This window comes from Meriones unguiculatus, chromosome 17, assembly GCF_030254825.1.
Source record: "Meriones unguiculatus strain TT.TT164.6M chromosome 17, Bangor_MerUng_6.1, whole genome shotgun sequence".
NCBI lineage: Eukaryota > Metazoa > Chordata > Mammalia > Rodentia > Muridae > Meriones > Meriones unguiculatus.
This window is the reverse complement of record NC_083364.1, coordinates 59,321,921-59,339,786: the sequence shown is the minus strand read 5'-3', so window position 1 is coordinate 59,339,786 and position 17,866 is coordinate 59,321,921. Positions and strand designations below refer to the sequence as shown.

The 17,866-nt window shown below is 38.7% G+C and overlaps 1 protein-coding gene across 5 annotated transcripts in view; it reads left to right on the top strand.

Annotated features, from left to right (window-relative positions):
- The window catches only part of Tbc1d23 (TBC1 domain family member 23), a 54,784-nt gene that overhangs the window by 26,228 nt on the left and 10,690 nt on the right, over positions 1-17,866 (top strand). For 4 of the 5 annotated variants that reach the window (XM_060370576.1, XM_060370578.1, XM_060370579.1 and 1 more), the window contains 10 exons: positions 923-1,047; positions 1,137-1,183; positions 1,511-1,614; positions 5,860-5,982; positions 7,385-7,477; positions 10,339-10,509; positions 13,182-13,224; positions 14,793-14,899; positions 16,289-16,428; positions 17,769-17,813. In XM_060370576.1, coding sequence (XP_060226559.1) covers positions 923-1,047; positions 1,137-1,183; positions 1,511-1,614; positions 5,860-5,982; positions 7,385-7,477; positions 10,339-10,509; positions 13,182-13,224; positions 14,793-14,899; positions 16,289-16,428; positions 17,769-17,813 — 998 coding nt within the window. The remainder of the gene's footprint in view (positions 1-922; positions 1,048-1,136; positions 1,184-1,510; positions 1,615-5,859; positions 5,983-7,384; positions 7,478-10,338; positions 10,510-13,181; positions 13,225-14,792; positions 14,900-16,288; positions 16,429-17,768; positions 17,814-17,866) is intronic. The other variant, XM_060370577.1, reaches the window with a different exon arrangement.

The following is a 17,866-nucleotide window of genomic DNA, read 5'->3' as shown; positions in this document are numbered from 1 at the left end:
CTTTAAAGCCTTCTGGTTCATGGCCTGAAGAATCTTGGTCTTTTCCTAGTCCCAGCACTCAGCTCAGCTCTGTGGACTGAGGAAAGCTGTGTCATCCAAGTCTAGCCCTTGTCTGGGAGAGAAGTCCACTGTAAGGCCTATTGTGAGAACCAAAGATAACTCCTAAACAATACATTGCAGTAATTTAGAGCCTGACACAGAATCTGTACTGAACATTTATGTTCCTGTCAGCCATGAGAAATTTCAAATATAATACTTTAGATGTAGTTATTTCTGAGTCTAAGGAAAACTTAATAGCAAGTGAAATTAGATCTTCATGTATTTTAAAACACAATTATGTAGTAAGGAAGATTATAAATTAGTAACTTCTGTTTTTTGAAACACAAAACCTAGAAAACACCTAAAATCTAAAAAGCTGAAAAATCTGAATTTTGTCTGGCATTTCGTGATTTATTTATAAGTAAGCTTTGGAGCAGTTGGCATTGGTACCGAGTTGAGGTTGTACTAGCACCCTTAAACTGCTGTGCACGAGCCTCACTGTAACCTTTAAATCTGAATGCCTGCTGTAATCAGTAATGAAGTGCTAACCAAGCTGATAAAGTTCTGAATGCTGCGTGTAATCCGATGGCAGAGATATTTCTCTACACAGTTAGGGTAACCGTCTCTTCTCAGCATTGGAGAAGAGTGTCCTTTGTGTTGTTTGTTTTTGGTTGTCTGAGAAGTAGAGCTGGAAGCTTTAATGAGGTTAAATGACACACCTTCAGTCACACAGCTAGTTGAATGACCCCCGTTTCTGCCTTTGGATTTCATATGTTCAAGTTAGGGTCCACATTAAGTGCCAGGTGATGTGGTGCTGCTGACTCGTGTGCCTCACTACCTGAAAAGGCAGCTCCAGTGGTTTATGTCTCTTTCCTGACTGCAGCTCGGGAGCCTTTTTGCACATTTCTGTTCCATCGAAGTCACCCAGGCGATATGGGATGGATATCTACAGCAAGCGGATCCATTTTTTATTTATTTCTTAATGTTAATTATCCTTGTTAATTCAAAGTAAGTATCATGTTGGTTAGATTATTTTTTTCAACTTTTGATACGTTGCTTTAGTAGTTAACTCAAATTTACTCAATTCCTTCTTACAGAGAAGTTATTTTAGCACAAGAGTCTGACAGCAAAGAAGAAGTTATCCGTAAGTACTATTTAATAATTGTTGAGGCCATTTGATCTCAGTTACCTCATTTAGAATGTTGCAGGATTGGTGTAGAAGAGTTCTGAGGTTCTGTCCAGGTCTCATATTCTTATACTGCACTATACACAAGGCCCTGGGTTCAGTTGCCAGTGCTGGGTAAAGATGAAAACAGCTAAAAAAATCAGTGCTGAGATTTTATTTATATTTATATACATTTATATTTGCTTATGTTAGAGCTGTTTTAGCTTTAAACTTAAGTAGTTCTAGTTACTATATTTTTCACAAAATAATTTGTTAATTGCTGTCATGTCTATAATCACATTTCAGACTTCTTGGAAAGTACTCCATCCAGCTTGAATCTGGAAGATATAGAAGATCTCTTCTCTTTGGCTCAGTATTACTGCAGTAAAACACCAGCTTCTTTTAGGAAGGTAAAAGATGAGAAATGGCCAATTGGTCTAAGTTGGATGTTTTGTGTACTTTTTAATTTTATGTTGTAGTCACTTCAGTTAATATATTCTAGTTATGATTCTTTTCCACTTGTTCAAAAATGTTTTAGTAATCTTTTATTGTAAATTCTCTCCTAGTAGAGAAATAGACTAAAAATTATATCATCTGTCAACATGGCTGCTGCTCCATGGTATGGTTAAGAGCAAGGCTTTTTTTTTAGACATGAGAGAGAACAGCCAGAGGCATCTGGAAAAGTTTAGAGCAGACAGAGAAAGTAGTAGAGGGAACATGGCCAGCAGACTGGACCTGGCCATGAGAGAAGCAGGAGCAGCACAGACAAAGGGGAACCTACATAGAGAAAAAGAGTGTTGGGGAGCAGAGAGAGAGGGAGATTGGGGGACACACACAGAGAACAGGAAGGTAGAAAAGATGGAGACGGGTGTGGTGTAGTGGTAGTGACAAATGGAGGAGGTCAAGCAGAGTGAGCCAAGCAGAAATAGCAGGGTTATAAGGAGAATGAGTAACTTGGGGGAGGGCAGCCTGCTGAGCTGCTGGGAGTTTAGGGTAGGGGAGGAGGTGGGAAGAGCTAGGATATTTGCATGGACCCTGAAGTATGAAACTTTGATACTGAGGGAGCCTGGAGGCCAGCCATGCTGTAGTATGCTAATAGGCACCACAGACAGCCATTTGTGCCTTTCACCACTGATAAGGGAAATGCCTCCTTTTGGTAGAGGGAAACTGGCTTCACAAGTTCCTGAGAAATACTGGCTTTTGTCTGTCAGAATTTGGGGAAATGGAATTTCCTTTATACCTGATGAAAATAATAGCAGGAAGCATTTTGCCTTTGTTCTGATTCTTACTTTCTAGTCATGTGGAGATTGTTTTCTAAATTAGTGTTTTTGTAACTTTGGAAATTCTCTGACAGAGATCCAATGGTAAGTATGTAGTCAGGTTTCCTTTCTGTGAGTTTATTCTTGGATGTTTATTCATAGATATGCAGAACTGTCATGACAGGGTCACTTTACCTCTTAGAGGCATATATACGTATATAACTAAATATGTAAACACAAGCTGGTCAGTGCATGCAGTGTTACTAGTGTGTATGCTACTAGTCAGCCAAGTAGGGCTGACTACTTGGCATTAGATAACTGATAGGTGTCCCCTTCCCTGGACACCTATTATTTTTCCCACATTCAGCATTCCTTAGTTCCATGTAGTTTTTTTATTTTTTTAAGAGTTGTGACTTAATGAGCATTCTCCTTGTTCCACATTAGCGTGTCTATTTGTGTCATTGTTCATCTTTAGGCGGTCATTTTGGTGAGACTTCATGTGTGTAACTGCTGACATTTTTAGGAAACACACTCTCACAGTACACTTTCTGTTCCTCTGGCTCTTACAGTCTCCCCACCCCCTCTTCAATGATCTCTGAGCCTCAAGTTCAGGAGTTGTATTATGCATGCATCAGTTGGGACTGGGCTCTACAACTTTGTTTTGATCAGTTGTGGTTTTCTGTAATGAATTCTTCAATGAGGAGTGAGAGCTACTGAGAGACCAAAGAATTAAAAATTAGTTTTTTGGGTTATTGGATTAAAGTTTAAAGCACAAGCCTGAACAAAGCCCAGACAGGTAGGCTTACTACATTCTTAGTGCCCACTAAAGATACAGTTGCTAGGAAACTGGCCCAGATCACTGCTCTTCCCTAGGATGGCCAAACAAAGGAAGCCAGACCATTAATGGTTTTGGCACCTTCCCACAACCAATCAGTTCAAAATGCAGCATCCCCTTTTGTGTATCAACCAATAGACACTTACCAGGCTGGAATTCCCCTGCTTTGGGCATGCTGGGAGGAACAGGCACCTTTAAATCACCCTCCTACTTAAAGCTCAGGGCTCTTGTCTCAACCACTGCATTGGTGAGAGTGTGAGCACAAGCTCGAGCTTCTAATAAAAGATTCTCGTGTTTTTGCAAAAGGGACTCAACTTCTGGACTCAACTTTTGGGGTCTTGCGAATTGGGCACAACACTACACATACCTTCAGATTTTATGACTTAGTATTCTACAGTGTATATGCGCCACATTTCCATTATCTGCTTGTCGGTTGAAGGACATTTACACTGTTTCCGTTTTTAAGCTATTGTGAATAAAGCAGTAATGACATGGCTGAGCAAGTATATGTAGAGTAGAATGTTAAGTTCTTTGGGTATACACCAAGGAGTTGTATAGCTGAGTCATGATGTTTATTTTTAGCTTTTTGAGACTTTTCCACACTGTGTTCCAGAGTGGCTGAACAGTTTGAAATTCTACCAACAGTGAATGAGTTCCCTTTTTCTTACATCCTTGCTAGCATTTATTGTCAGTTTTGATCTTTGCCATTATGACAAATGAACTCTCCAAGCTATTATGATTTGCATTTCCCTAATTGCTAGGAATGATTAAAATTTTTGTGCTATTTCTTAGGTATTTTTATGTAACATTTTAAAAACTCTGTTTATATCCAAGCTTATTTTTGAGTGGGTTATTTTTTTCTTGAACCTTTGTTTTTGAGTTCTTTTTATATTCTTGTTGTTAATCCTCTGTCAGATGTATAGCTGGCAAGGTCCCCTTTTTAACCTGGTGTTTCTTTAGCTATGCAGAGCTTTTAGTTTATGAAATACCACTTGTCAATTTTTGGCCTCAGTTCTTGGGCAAATGGAGTCCTATTCAGAAAGCCCTTTCCTACACCTATATTATGTACAAAACTGCCTATGTTTTTTTTCTAGCAGTTTTGGTGTTTTAAGTTTCACACTGAGGTATTTGATATATTTGAAGTTAGTTTTTATGCAAGGTAATAGATGTGGGTATATTTAAATTTTCTGCATGTGGACATTCATTTTTCTCAGTATCATTTGTTAAACATACTCAATTTTCTTCAGCATATATTTTAGCATCTTTGTCAGTGCCAAATGGCTAAAGCTACGTGCTCTCATGTTTGTGTTTATTCTGTTGGCCTATATGTCTGTTAGTGCCAGTGCCATATTGTTTTTATTATTATGGCTCTTTAATATATTTTGAGATCGAGGACGGTAATCCCTCCATCATTGTTCTTTTTTGCTTAGAGTATTTTGGCTCTGTAGAGTCTTCTGTGGTTCCTTATGAATTTTAGAATAGGTTTTTCTATTTTGTGAAGAATGAAATGGGGATTTTAATTGGGATTGTGTTAAATCTGTAAATGACTTTTGGTAGAATGGTCACTTTTATAATATTCTACCAATGCATGAGCATGGGATGTCTTTCAATTTTCTAGTGTCTTTATCTTTTTCTTTAGAGGTTTAAAGTTTTCAGTGTGGAGGTTTTTCATTTCCTTGGTTAAGTTTATTCCTAGATATTTTATTTTCTTGGTGCTGTTGTCAGTAGGAGTGTATCCATGATCTCCTTCTTTGTATGTTTGTTCACAGGGGTCTCACCACTCCCGGCAGAGTAGTGATCTGCGGGAGTCAAGAATTCACTTTGTAAACCAGGCTGGCCTTTAATTCAGAGATCCACCTGCTTCCACCTCCCAAGTGCTGGGATTAAAGGTGTGTACCACCACTGCCCAGCTCCATTTTTTAAAATAGCATCATTAAGTTGTTTATATGTGCTCTTTTGATTTTTTTTTTTTAATATAGGCAGTTAGAACTCTAAATTTTCCTCATAGGACTGCTTTCACTATGTCCCAGAGGTTTTGTTGAATTATGTTTTCATTTAGTTCCAGGAAATATTTTATTTCTTTTTTTATTTCTTCTTTGCGTTCTTCCCCCAGTGCCAGAGTTTAAACCCACAACCTTTTTTTTTTTTTTTTTTTTTTTTTTGCTATGTGGCCCAGGCTGGTCTGTAACTCATGCAAGGTTCCTGTCTCACCTTCCTAATTAATAGTATGCCCCAGCATACTAGGCAAAATCAGTGTCTTGAGCATACTGGGTAAGCTTATTCTACCACTGATGTCTTCATCCTCAACAGTTAGTATTTAATGTGGTCATTGATATATAACTGTGTAGAATTATTTTGTGTAAAAAAGAACTTTGTAAATTCTGACAGACTTTGTGACACACACATATCCTACAAACTTTGAGATTATATATATTAAGTTTTAAAAAATCAATTAGACACAGGTGGTAACAATTATTTCATATTTTATTATAGTTTAAAATATTTTTAGGTAGAACATTTTGATTTTTCTTTGTAATGTTTACAGTTTTCTCCTTATGTAGGATAACCATCATCTCTTTGGTAGTACTCTGCTGGGAATCAAGGATGATGAGGCAGATTTGAGCCAGGCTCTGTGTCTGGCTGTTTCAGTGTCAGAGATACTTCAAGCAAATCAGCTACAAGGGGTAAGCAAGACAGCCCATCTGTTGGGGAGCTGTGCCTTTAAACGCAGGGAGCTGGGGCAGGAGTTATAGCTCAGTGTTAGAGGGTACACCATCAATAATAAATAATGACCATTCTCTTACTGTCATCTGGTCCCATAAAAATAACTTGTCCTTACATTGCCTCTGAGGATAAGCATATCACATCTCCTGTCCATATGGCAATTTTTAACATCCAGCTTGAGTGTTATTTTGATTGCTAACAATTATTTTTGTCTCTCCTGCCACCAATTTTATATATTGACTTCTTTTCACAGGCCATTAAAGCAACTGACCATGGCACTGTATGAATGATTTAGCTTCTGACAGTTAAATTCTGGCTGTTACACAGCTTCCTGAATTATATGATTTAATGCCATAAAGCAAGCAAAAAAGACTTATGAAAATATGTCATAGCTGGCACATGCCTTTGATTCTAGCACTCAGGAGGCAGATGCAAGTGGATGTCTGAGTTCATTGCCAGCCTGGTCTATAGAGCAAATTTCAGAAAGAGCCAGGGCTCTACAGAGAAACCCTGTCTTGAAAACAAACAAGCAAAAAACCCCAAAAGTCATGATTTTCTGTTATAGTCTTCATCAAAATATGAGTGGGTTTAATCAGTGAGCTTTCTCAGTATGTGCTAAAATATAGTGCCATAGCTAAGCTTTGGAGTATGTGCTGTGTTTCCAAGATTGTGCCTGGATATGAGGCTTAGATATAAGACTGCCTTTTGGTTGAACTTCTTACTGTATCTTTATCTTGTATCTGGGTGTTTAAACAATCACTCATATTTCCTTGTTTTAAGTGACATTAAAAAGAAAATAAAGTACAAGTTAAAAAGACGCATGAAGCTGGGCATGGTGGTGCATGCCTTTAATCCCAGCTCTCATTAGGCAGAAAGGCACATGGATCTCTGTGAGTTCAAGGCCAGCCTGGTCCACAGAGGGAGTTCCAGGATAGCAAAGCTACACAGGAAAACCTTGTGTCTGAAAAAAACAAAAACAAAAAATCTAGACACATATGAACCTGGCTCCTCCATATACAAGAAAAACATTTAGTTCTTTAGATTGACGGTGAGTTTGTGGACCTGAAAATAACAGTTTATCTAGCACTGTTTAATAAAGTGTTGGTTTCCAATATATTTAGTATTTTAGCTCAAATTGCCAGACTCTTGCTACATACTGAGACTTTCAAGCTCAGTGCATTAAAAATATATCTAGATCCTAAAGGTTCCTTTTTTGTTTGTACAAATTAGGGCCTCCTAATTCCTTCTGAGGTCCATTTAAAAACAACTTGTTCCCCCTCTTCTGGTTTCATTTTACTATTCTGTCATGTGATGTGAGCTGCATGTCCAATTCCAGAACGTCAAATATTGTTTCCTCTTTAGGAAGGAGTCCGGTTCTTTGTGGTGGACTGCCGTCCTGCAGAACAGTATAATGCTGGGCATTTGTCAACTGCATTCCACTTAGACTCAGACCTGGTGAGTATAAGTGCACATCAAATGTTTTCTAAGAGACAGAGTGGTTTTTCCCTTTGGCTCATAACTAGATTTACATGACCCAATGGGGATGCTTTTGTTTTGCTTCTGACACAGTCTCTGCCCTGGGGGAAGGAAGGGCTTGAGTTTCCTTTTCTCCTAGAGTCAGCTGTCATCATAAAGTCAGTGACATCTGTTAACTGTGGCTCACTGTTCTTCTATTGTTATGTCAGTGAATTCTCCACTCACTGGGAGTTTTCTCCAAGGCAGATCACTTAGCATTGTGCCTTGCATCTAGTAAGTACTGTGAAAGTATGAGCTCTTAGCATAATTGGATAACAATGCTAGAAGTTTTTGCTGTAAGCCATCTTTAAAGTTTATGAATATATATATAACAAACTAATACACAGGCAAAGTTGTGTCTGACATATAAGGGCTCAGTTATTAAAGTCACTGTCACTTCTGTTGGAGAAGTGGGTAAAATAAATATGGTCATAAGAGATGCTTAGAGCTGTTGGTAGCACTGAGACTGGCACCATGTAAGCCAGAGGTTGTTAGAGCCTCAGAAGTAGGAGCAGAGGGGAATAGGGAGGTACCCTCCACCCCCACTCACTGCCCCCTCCAGCTGAATATGCAGCCTTCCATTCTCCTCATCTTGTCTGGAAATGTTGGTACTGGGTGGGGCCAGAAGGATGTGTCTAAGAGCTAGGTGGTTTTGAGAGGAAACTAACAGAAAATGAAGGTAGGGCTCAGAATGACTGAGAAAGGACATGCTAGCCTATTTGTGTCCTCTGCATGAATGCCATGCCTCTTCCTCCTTGATTCCTTTCATGCTTGTTCTTTTTTTTATTAAATTTTTTTTTATATTTTACTTTATCCCCTCTCCCTTATTCCCTCCCAATCCCGCCCTCCCTCCCTCCCTCATCTCCTCCCTGCCCCTCTCTAAGTCCATATGAAAGAAGGGGGAGTTAGTAAGACCTGGAGAGGACAGGAGCTCCACAAGGACCAAATATATGTGGGCACAGGGGTCTTTTGTGAGACTGTTTCTCCAACCAAGGACCATGTATGGCTATAACTTAGAACCTCTGCTCCAATGTAGCCCATGGCAACTCAGTATTCAAGTGGGTTCCCTGGTAAGGGGTACAGGGACTGTCTCTGACATGAACTCAGCGGCTGGCTCTTTGACCTTCCCCTCCCCCTGAGGGAGGAGCAGCCTTTCTAGGCCACAGAGGAGGACTTTGCAGCCAGTCCTGATGAGACCTGATAAGCTAGGGTCATGCTTGTTCTTAAAACTTACTCATAATTCATGGATACCTTCATTTTCATGAATTAACATTTACTTCAGAGAATATTCCGAACCAGCACTGTTACCGGCTTGCCCAGTCCTCGCCTATAATACATATGTACATGTTTCTTCTTTTGCTACTTTTACTTTTTCCTTGGAGACCTTTCCATTTAAGCACATTTCCTTTAGTGTTTCTTAGACGTCTGTGGTATAGATGTTTCCACAGTTTGTTGCTCAACTAATGTATATTTAAATTACTTTCAGTTTTTGTATTACAAAGCTGCTGTTGAAAACTTTACAAATATTTTGTATAGTTTTGTAAATAGTGCTGTAAAGTAGATTCTTCAAAGTAGAATTCTTGGGTTGAGGGATATGGACATAGAGATTTTATTGCACTTTTAAAACCTGAAGTACTTTATACCTCAAGACTGCATGTATCTGCATGCTTTGTATCATGAGCATTCTTGAGCGTTACTAGTCATGGGGTTTTTGTTTGTTTTTTAGAATGATGACTGCAAATAGAGGTAATCAAGTAAGGTGCAAACACCTCTTCCCTCTCTTTTTAAAGTTGCTTTTCCCTTGGGACTAGAGAGATGGCTAAGAGGTTAAGAGCATGTGCTGATCTTGCAGAGGACCTGGATTTGTTTCCCGGCACCCACATGACAGCTTACAGCTGCCTATAACTCCAGTTCCAGGGAATCTGACTGCTCTTCAGGCCTCCATGAACACCTGTATATGTTGGTGCACACATGTAGATGCAGTCACTCACATGTAACAGTCTTCAGACTAATACAAGAAATTGCTCTTCTCTCTGATATGTTCATTTTTACATTGGCTTTTTAATGTACTTTTTAATGTATGTGACTTCAGCAATAATAACTTAGAATTTTTGTAGTTATCAGCATATTTAGTTCATTGTGGATAAGGAATGAGTTTTGATCTTTGTTTTCCCAATACCTAAAGGAGATGATAAGTAAATGGTCTCTAGTGTTTCTCATGTCTTCTAAGAAATGTATGGAGTGCCTTGTAAGTGGAAACTGAAAAACAGAACTGTTTTGATGTGTAGTTTGTAGTTGCTCTGTTCAGAGCTAAAGTCTGTTTGTGATCATGACTAAGAATTACTGTTTTTTGTTTTTTGTTTTTTTTAATTAGGACGTTCTTTTGCCATGGAACATTTTCTTTTCTTTTTTTTTTTTTTGAGATTCATTTTATTTATTTATTACATATATAGTGTTCAGCCTGAATGCCACCAGTTCTCATTATAGATGGTTGTGAACCACCTTGTGGTTGCTGGGAATTGAACTCAGGACCTCTGGAAGAGCAGCCAGTGCTCCAGCCCTAAGAATTACTGTTTCTGGGCATTCTTACACACGAAACAATTTTTCCCTCTAACTGAGCAGTATTTTTTCTCAGCCTTTCTTTCAATATATATATAAAGTTTTATCCCTGGAACTTTACTTACTTAAGCCTTTTCATTTTTTATTCCTTTTATGCTTAATGTTAGTAGTTTGCTTGGAAATGTATTTGTGGTTTTACAAATATATGTTTGCCAAGTTTCTAATTTTAAAAAATTATCCAGATGCTCCAGAATCCATCCGAGTTTGCACAGTCAGTAAAGTCCTTGCTGGAAGCACAGAAGCAGTCCATTGAGTCCGGCTCCATAGCCGGTGGGGAGCACCTCTGTTTTATGGGCAGCGGCAGAGAGGAGGAAGACATGTATATGAACATGGTCCTGGCCCACTTTTTACAGGTACGCCTGTGTAGATCATCGCAGCTTGCTTGGTTATTGCTGACACCTTGAGGAAACCCACAACTAATGTTCTTCTACTTTTATATACTCGATCAGATTTAGCTGTATTTTTGTAACAGCTTCTTGATTTTGTATATTAGGAAAGATCATTTTCTCAATATTTTTCTTACATGCTCATATGATATTTTTTAAATTTTAAGTTGTAAATCACATAGAATCTGTTTTGTGTAAGATGTGGTATATGGAGTGATTATTTTTTTCCAGGGAGGAAAACAACTATGCTATCTATCACTGTGTTGATGAGTTTCCTTAATAAACTGGATTTCTCTGTGATCAAAATGTAGTCCTAGATTACTCTTTTTTCTTAATCTTTCTCTCTTCATGCTCTAGAACTTTTAATAGTAGCTGTAAAAGTTATTTTGATTCTTTTTTGTTTTTATTATACATAAATGTATGTATATATACACCCATTACCTGTGGCATATACACATATATGATATTTGTTTGTATGCATCCATGTATGTATATATATGCACGTATATACATATATACATATACATACCCGTTACCCGTAACATACTTTGTCATTTTCCCGCTTGAGCTGTGTCTGTCTAGCAGAGCTAATGTGCGTTGGTGATCTTCACAGTCTGAGCATCTGCCTCAATGGCTTGAGCTGTCTGTTTGCTACTTTTTTGGTAGTTCCCACACTGAGGTCCATTTGTGTTGCATCCACAACTGTGGAACCAGGGAGACAGTGGCCTTGATCCTTCACAGCCACTTGATCTTGATCCATTTCTAGTTCTATTGTATTTCCCAAGGAATTTGGTTTCAGAAAAGTCTTTTAACACTGAAGTCTTTAAAAGAAAAAGGCAGAGAAGAAAAAGGTGTTTGGCAGAGGGCTTTTATTTTGTTTCGTGTTTTGAGACAAGGCTTCTCTGTGCAGCCCTGGCTATCCTGCAGCTTGATTTGTAGACCAGGCTGGTGTTGAACTCAGATATCCTCCTGTCTCTGCTTCCTGAGTGCTGGGATCAGCACTCACATAAAAAGGTTGGATGTGACGGTGTGTGCCTGTAATCCTAGAGTGGTGGGAGGTAGAGACAGAGACTGAACGATCTTTGGAGCACTCAGCTAGATTCAGGTTCACAAAAAGACCTTTTCTCAAAAAAGGTGGCAAGTGATTGACTTCTAGCTTCTGCCTGCACATGTGCATAAGTTCAAACATACATACACACACATCCCACATACACACATAAATAAAGAAAAATAAAGGTAGAAATGGCTCAGTGGTAAAGGATGAGGGCCATTCCAGCAGAGGATCTGAGTTTGGTTTCCAGCACCTCTTTCAGATGTCTCTGCACTCGTGTGCACATACCTATACAAATATACGTAAGGTTGGGTTTTTTTTTTTTTAAGTCTTTTCTTGTTTTTTAGGTTTTTCTGTTGTTGTTTTGTTTTGTTTTTTAGATCTGGTTGTCTTAGAACTCAACTCTGTAGTCCAGGCTGGCCTCAAACTGTGAGATATCCGCCTGCCTCTGTCTCCCAAGTGCAGGAACTAAAGGTGTGTGCTATCACACCCAGGTAATTTTTTTTTAAGTGGAGAAAGACTGTTATAAAATCTTTATAGCATGATCATACCATCATTCTTTAGAATAAAAAAGAATATAACTAGTGTTCAAGTTTCTTTGCTTTTCCTAGGTTCTAAAACATGTCATTGTTGATGTTTTTAACTTATAGGTCCCCAGGTTTTTATTTTATCTCTGCATGTATTTTTTGAAACAACCCAATTAGTCTGTCTGTGTAGGTCCCCACAGTCTGTATTTTGCTACTGTTGTTCATCTGATGTCATTTCTCTCTCCATTCATCCTTTGTTTTACCATAATTTGAATCCATTGTGTATTTTTGTTTTTAATTAAAATGACATGTTAATTTATTTACATGTATGCACAAATGTGCACATACATGCATGATATATAACACAGTGGAGTTGGTTCTTCCCTTCCACCATGTGGATTCTGGGAATCAAGCTCGGTTGTCAGGCTTGGTGGCAAGTGCCTTTACTTGCTGAGCCATCTTTCTGGCCCTAGACTTTTGTTTTGTTTTGTTTTATGTTGTGTTGTGGTTTTTTTTTTTTTTTTTTTGTATGTGTGTGTGTGTGTGTGTGTGTGCGTGTTTATTTTTGTTTTTTTTTAATGTAGTCCAGGCTGGTCTCAGATGTGAGATCCTGAGGACATAGCCTTGAAAGCACATCTGTCTTTCTAAAACATTTTTAGTACTTTGCAAAATGGTTTTTCTGTCATTTTCCTTTTTATAACCACCTGTGATATTTTTATATTCTTTTTAATAAAGGACACAAAATATTTGAAACTTTAAAAACCTCCTTTGATTACATTCTGAAATGTCATTTCATTTGGTTTGGTCTTTTCATTTGGTTTGGTTTGACTGTCATACTGTGGACACTGGCGCTGTCCCCTTCTTTGCTCAAGCACCAGCTCCTACAACATGGGAGATCATACATGTAACTGTGCTGCGAAGTCCGGTCCATCAAGAAACACAATATGTATGCTAGAAGTGTAATATATAACTGTGTGTTGTGTTTGCCAACGCTTTAGGACTATCTGGAGCTTTAACTAAACTGCAGTTTTTGATAACTTACATTTTGTCTTTTATTACAGAAAAACAAAGAATATGTTAGTATTGCCAGTGGAGGATTTATGGGTAAGCCTTTAATGAATTAATTTAATTACTCCTACTTTTCATTAGAGCTGATTTAGAGTTACGGAACTGGTTAATGTGTAAGTTCTGTCTCCAGTCATTTAGCATTTTCTGAAAAGAGAAGGCACTCAGAACACACAGATAACAAATAACATTGAGATGAGTGAAGATAGGCTATTAGATAAATAAATGTGTTTATTTAGCTTCTACTTCAAAACCTTTTTGCTTTTATCTTGCAAGCTACTTAGGAGTGAACCTGGGGGCTCATGCATGCCAGGCAAGCATTTTATCACCGAGCTTATCCTCCTAATCCTCCTGCCTCAACCTTTTAAGTGGATCAGGAAGTTTGAGGCCGGTTGACTGTGCTACATGGTGCACTCCAGGCCAGCCTAGGCTATATAGCAAAACCTCATCTCAAAAACAAACAACAACAGCACCCCCCCAATAAAAAGAAAAGACCCAAACAAATAAAAAACTTAACCACTGTCAACAACAGAAAATGTGGGTGTGGCTCTGCGTGAATGCATGCGTGTGTGGGTGCATGTGTATGTGTGTCTTAAGTCTAAGTAGGGACTATTACTATTAGCTCAACTCATGGACTGCTTGCCCAGCATGCATAAGGCCCTTGGATTTCCTCCCCAGCCTACCTGTAATCCCGGCATTCTGGAGAGGTGGAGACAGGGGGATTAGGAGTTCTAGGTCACCCTCCACTACCTAGCAAATTTGAGACCAGCTTGGGACAAATGAGACCCTGACTCAAAAAGTTTTTTTAAAACTACTTCGTTGTCGTTCAAGGTTGGGCAGCTTTAAGTGCAGCATTCCAAAGTCAGAGAGGCAGATGGCTCTCTGCCAGTTTGAGGCCAGCCAGGGCTACAATAGTGAAATCCTGCCTAAAAAAAGATATTGTTAAACAAGTGTTGACTCCTTGCCTATAGTTATTAGAAATCCCGATAACACAATACAGAAGATAGTGACTAGTCATATAATTCTCAGGAGTGTTCAGAAAGACCATTATTTTGTAGTATCTACTAGATTAAAAATAAAGTAAGGTCTTGCTCTGTCTCTCTAGCCTAAGCTGGCCTGACCCAAGCACTCCATGTAGCTCAGACTCATGTTCTTCCTCTTGAGATTCCTGAATCAGATTATTGGTGTTTGACACCATGGCCAGCTACAGTCTAGAGTTCTAGACTTTTTAAAGTATAAAGTTTTTTTCCTCCATTACTCTTTCTCTGACCATTAGTGCCTCAGCCTACATTGTTAGGGGGAAAATTGTGTTTCCCAGCTTTTCTGTGACTTTTTCATGTCTTGAAATTCTGCATATATTATTTGTTAGTACTTGAGAGATTGCTTTCTCAGCATCACTATGGGAACTCTGCAGAGGGCTTTAGAGAGATGGAAAAGAAGGTTTGCTGTGGCCTGGAGTTCTCCTTGGTGGGGCTGCAGGATAACACATTTGTTGAGTAGGTCATTGATCCATTTTCATTTAGCTGTGATGTGTTTGTTATACTTCTGTGGTATTTGATATTTCCAGAGTCTCCCATTTTTGTTTTGTTTGTCTCTTTTGCTTGAAGCCCTTCAGCAGCACCTGGCAGACATAAACGTGGAGGGACCAGAAAGTGGATATGGCCATTGGATTGCCAGTACCTCAGGCTCAAGGAGCAGTATTAGTTCCGTCGATGTAAGTACAAGTATGGACCATGGTAGATCAGTTTCCAGAAAAGGTGCTTAGTCCCCAAACCTCTAGCATAACAGAAAAGATGTCAGAAATACTTAGTACTCAATGAATTATTGCAAAGTTAATGGCATGATGGTGGAGAAAGTAAAAAGTTGGCCAGCTATTATATTCGATGATTCGTTATTGTGAGGTGAATTACTGTGAGGTTTTGCTATAGGGAGTAAGTACATCTAGGAAAAAAGTCTTGACAGTAGAATTAGCTGTCATTACATCAATTTCTTAACAAATAATAGTCATTTACAAATGTTTACTCTGTAAAACAGAGACATAACACTGCTATACAGGAGCACAGTTAATTTATTTGAACTGAGGTCTCTGCCATTCTTGGGTCCACTATTCATCTGTACAATTTCCCCTCTTTATGATTTCTAGTAAGACCTTTCATCTGTGGTTTCTCCACCTGTGCAATAAAATGATAGCAGAACATTTCTACTAAGGGCCTGACCACTAGGTGAGCAAGAATATGTGTAGTAGTACAGTATAGATATGTTGAGGTTTGTCTTCAGCTTTGTGATCAAAACAGATCATTGTTACATTATTTGCAGAGAAAGCTGCTCTGAGAATTTGCTTTTACCTTGATCCTCTGGGTAAACAAGATGAGCTGAATAATATTCCAGTGTGTGTTCTAATTTATTTGGTTAATACCCTGTTGCTAAATTCTTATATTACTTTCCACGTTTTTCCGTTATAAACGTTGCTCCATGTGTGCATGCTTATGTCTAGGCCAGAGGTTGACATCTGTCTGTCTTAGTCTCTAACTTACACTTGTTGAGACAGGGCCTCTTACTGAACCTGGAGCTTACTAGTCAGATAGATTAGGTGGTCAATGCTGGGCATCCCCCTGTGGCCCTCCTCCTCCTTATCCTCATGCTGGGGTTATAGATGCATATTGCTGTGCTTTGGTTTCAAATGGGTCCTGGGGACCCAAACTGAGATTGTCCAGCTTGCATGGTGAGCGCTTTACCAACGGAGCCATCTTCCCAGCCTCTAGCCCACTCGTTTCAAGGGGAGAGACATGGGCATGTGTGTGTAGAGTAAGGGCCATATGAGGAGAAGGTGGAAAGGTGAACACCTGCACATATGTGAAAATATGAAAATGTACACCCTCCCCCATAAAGAGAATTGAACCTACCGTGACCTAACTTAGTTGCAATTGTTTCTTTGCTCAAAAGGCTCTTTGATCAACTACAATGGCATTCTGAGATGCACTGGATTTTAGTGCTTCAACGTGAATTTGGTGGGGATGCAGTTCTGTCTAAAGTGTAGATAACCTAGCAGCCATGTATGCGCTGTTTATCTGGAGAGAGGTTCATCGATATTGTTGTTTTTCAGGGTGAATCTTGTAATGGCTCAAATGATAGAGGGATGAAGTCCCTTGTAAATAAAATGACTGTGGCTCTAAAGACAAAATCTGTTAATGTCAGGGAAAAGGTCATCAGCTTTATTGAGAATACATCAACTCCTGTGGACCGGTGAGTTTCTTATACAGTATGAACTTATGATGAAAATTAAAACTAAAGATCTGTTTAGTAAATGAATTTTAGTTGGAGTATTGTAGAATGGGCTCACACATCTTCTGTCAGATCTGATCATTTCATCACAGCTCCAAGGCTGTGCTTACCGCTTACATTTGTTCTACAAACCCCTCCTAGTCTCCAGTGGAAGATCCATCTGTTTGTCCCTCAGTGTGTTCATTAAAAAAATCCCATGTCAGGAGTTCACAGTTCATTTAGCAGCTGCTTCCCAAATGCCACCAAACACAGTTATTTCACAGCAGGAACATCTCCAAGAATTTAAAACCCTAATTTGCTCATGCTCAATACAACAGGATCCCACTTTACCAAGTTCATGTCTTATAGGAATGTGTTTAAACATATAAACAAATGCCATTTTCCCATGAATTAAAAAAAGGATATGGTGAACAGCTGGCAGGCAACTTTAAGAATATTTGTTTTGCTGTTTGTTCTGAGTATATGGTACACTTTTTTGTGTTAGTCTACTTCAGGTATGCACATTCTCCAGCCTGGTATAGCTGTGAGTGTGGCCAAACCCCAAATTGTGAACTTAACTTACGTATCCTGAGATACCTTTGTGATGTCTGTAACTTGATTGCTCAGTTCTCAGGTGTGAACTTTGTAGATGATGGTATGTCACAATGATAAAAATGGAAAGATTCTTTCCGATTCAAATACAGAATTAATTTCTGTGCAAGCCTGGTCATGAGCACGTTAGCGTGTGATGGCTCTCTCCTGCCTTCCTTGCAGTCATCATGGGAAAGCGGAAACATTAGATTTTAAGACCTGAATGTCTCTTTCTAGTATAATGCATACAAAAATGTATTGTCTTTAGTAAGTACAAAGACAATGAATAGGTCAGCGTCACTAATCTAAAAATTGTACCTCATCTACAATAGTCTGAAGATAAATATTAACGCATTTGATGGAGCCAGGTAGATTTGTTGCTCAGTAAAGTTATATCTGCTCTCAAAAGCTAAACTCTCATATAGTAATTCTGAATCCCCAAACTTTTGCTGCTACATTTTGTAGTATGAACATTAAAATTTTTGTTTTAAAGTACACTTGTTTACTTTTAAGATTGACAAACAATAACTGTAAGATGAAAAGACTTGTCTGGTGAAGTATAACATACAACTGGCTTTTCATTATTTTCCTTTGTGCTTGAGATGATTGAAATATTTTCTTTATAATGTGTGTGCTGGGTTGAAAAACTGATTTTATTATGTATTTTCTAAAGCTGCTGCATTTTTTTTTTATAATCATTTTGTTCTGTCCTCTGCCTTGATTTGCTATAGAATGTCTTTCAATCTTCCTTGGCCAGACAGATCATGTACAGAGCGGTAAGCCAATGAGTAGAGCAGCTCAACTGAATCACCCCCGTTCCCTCTAGCAT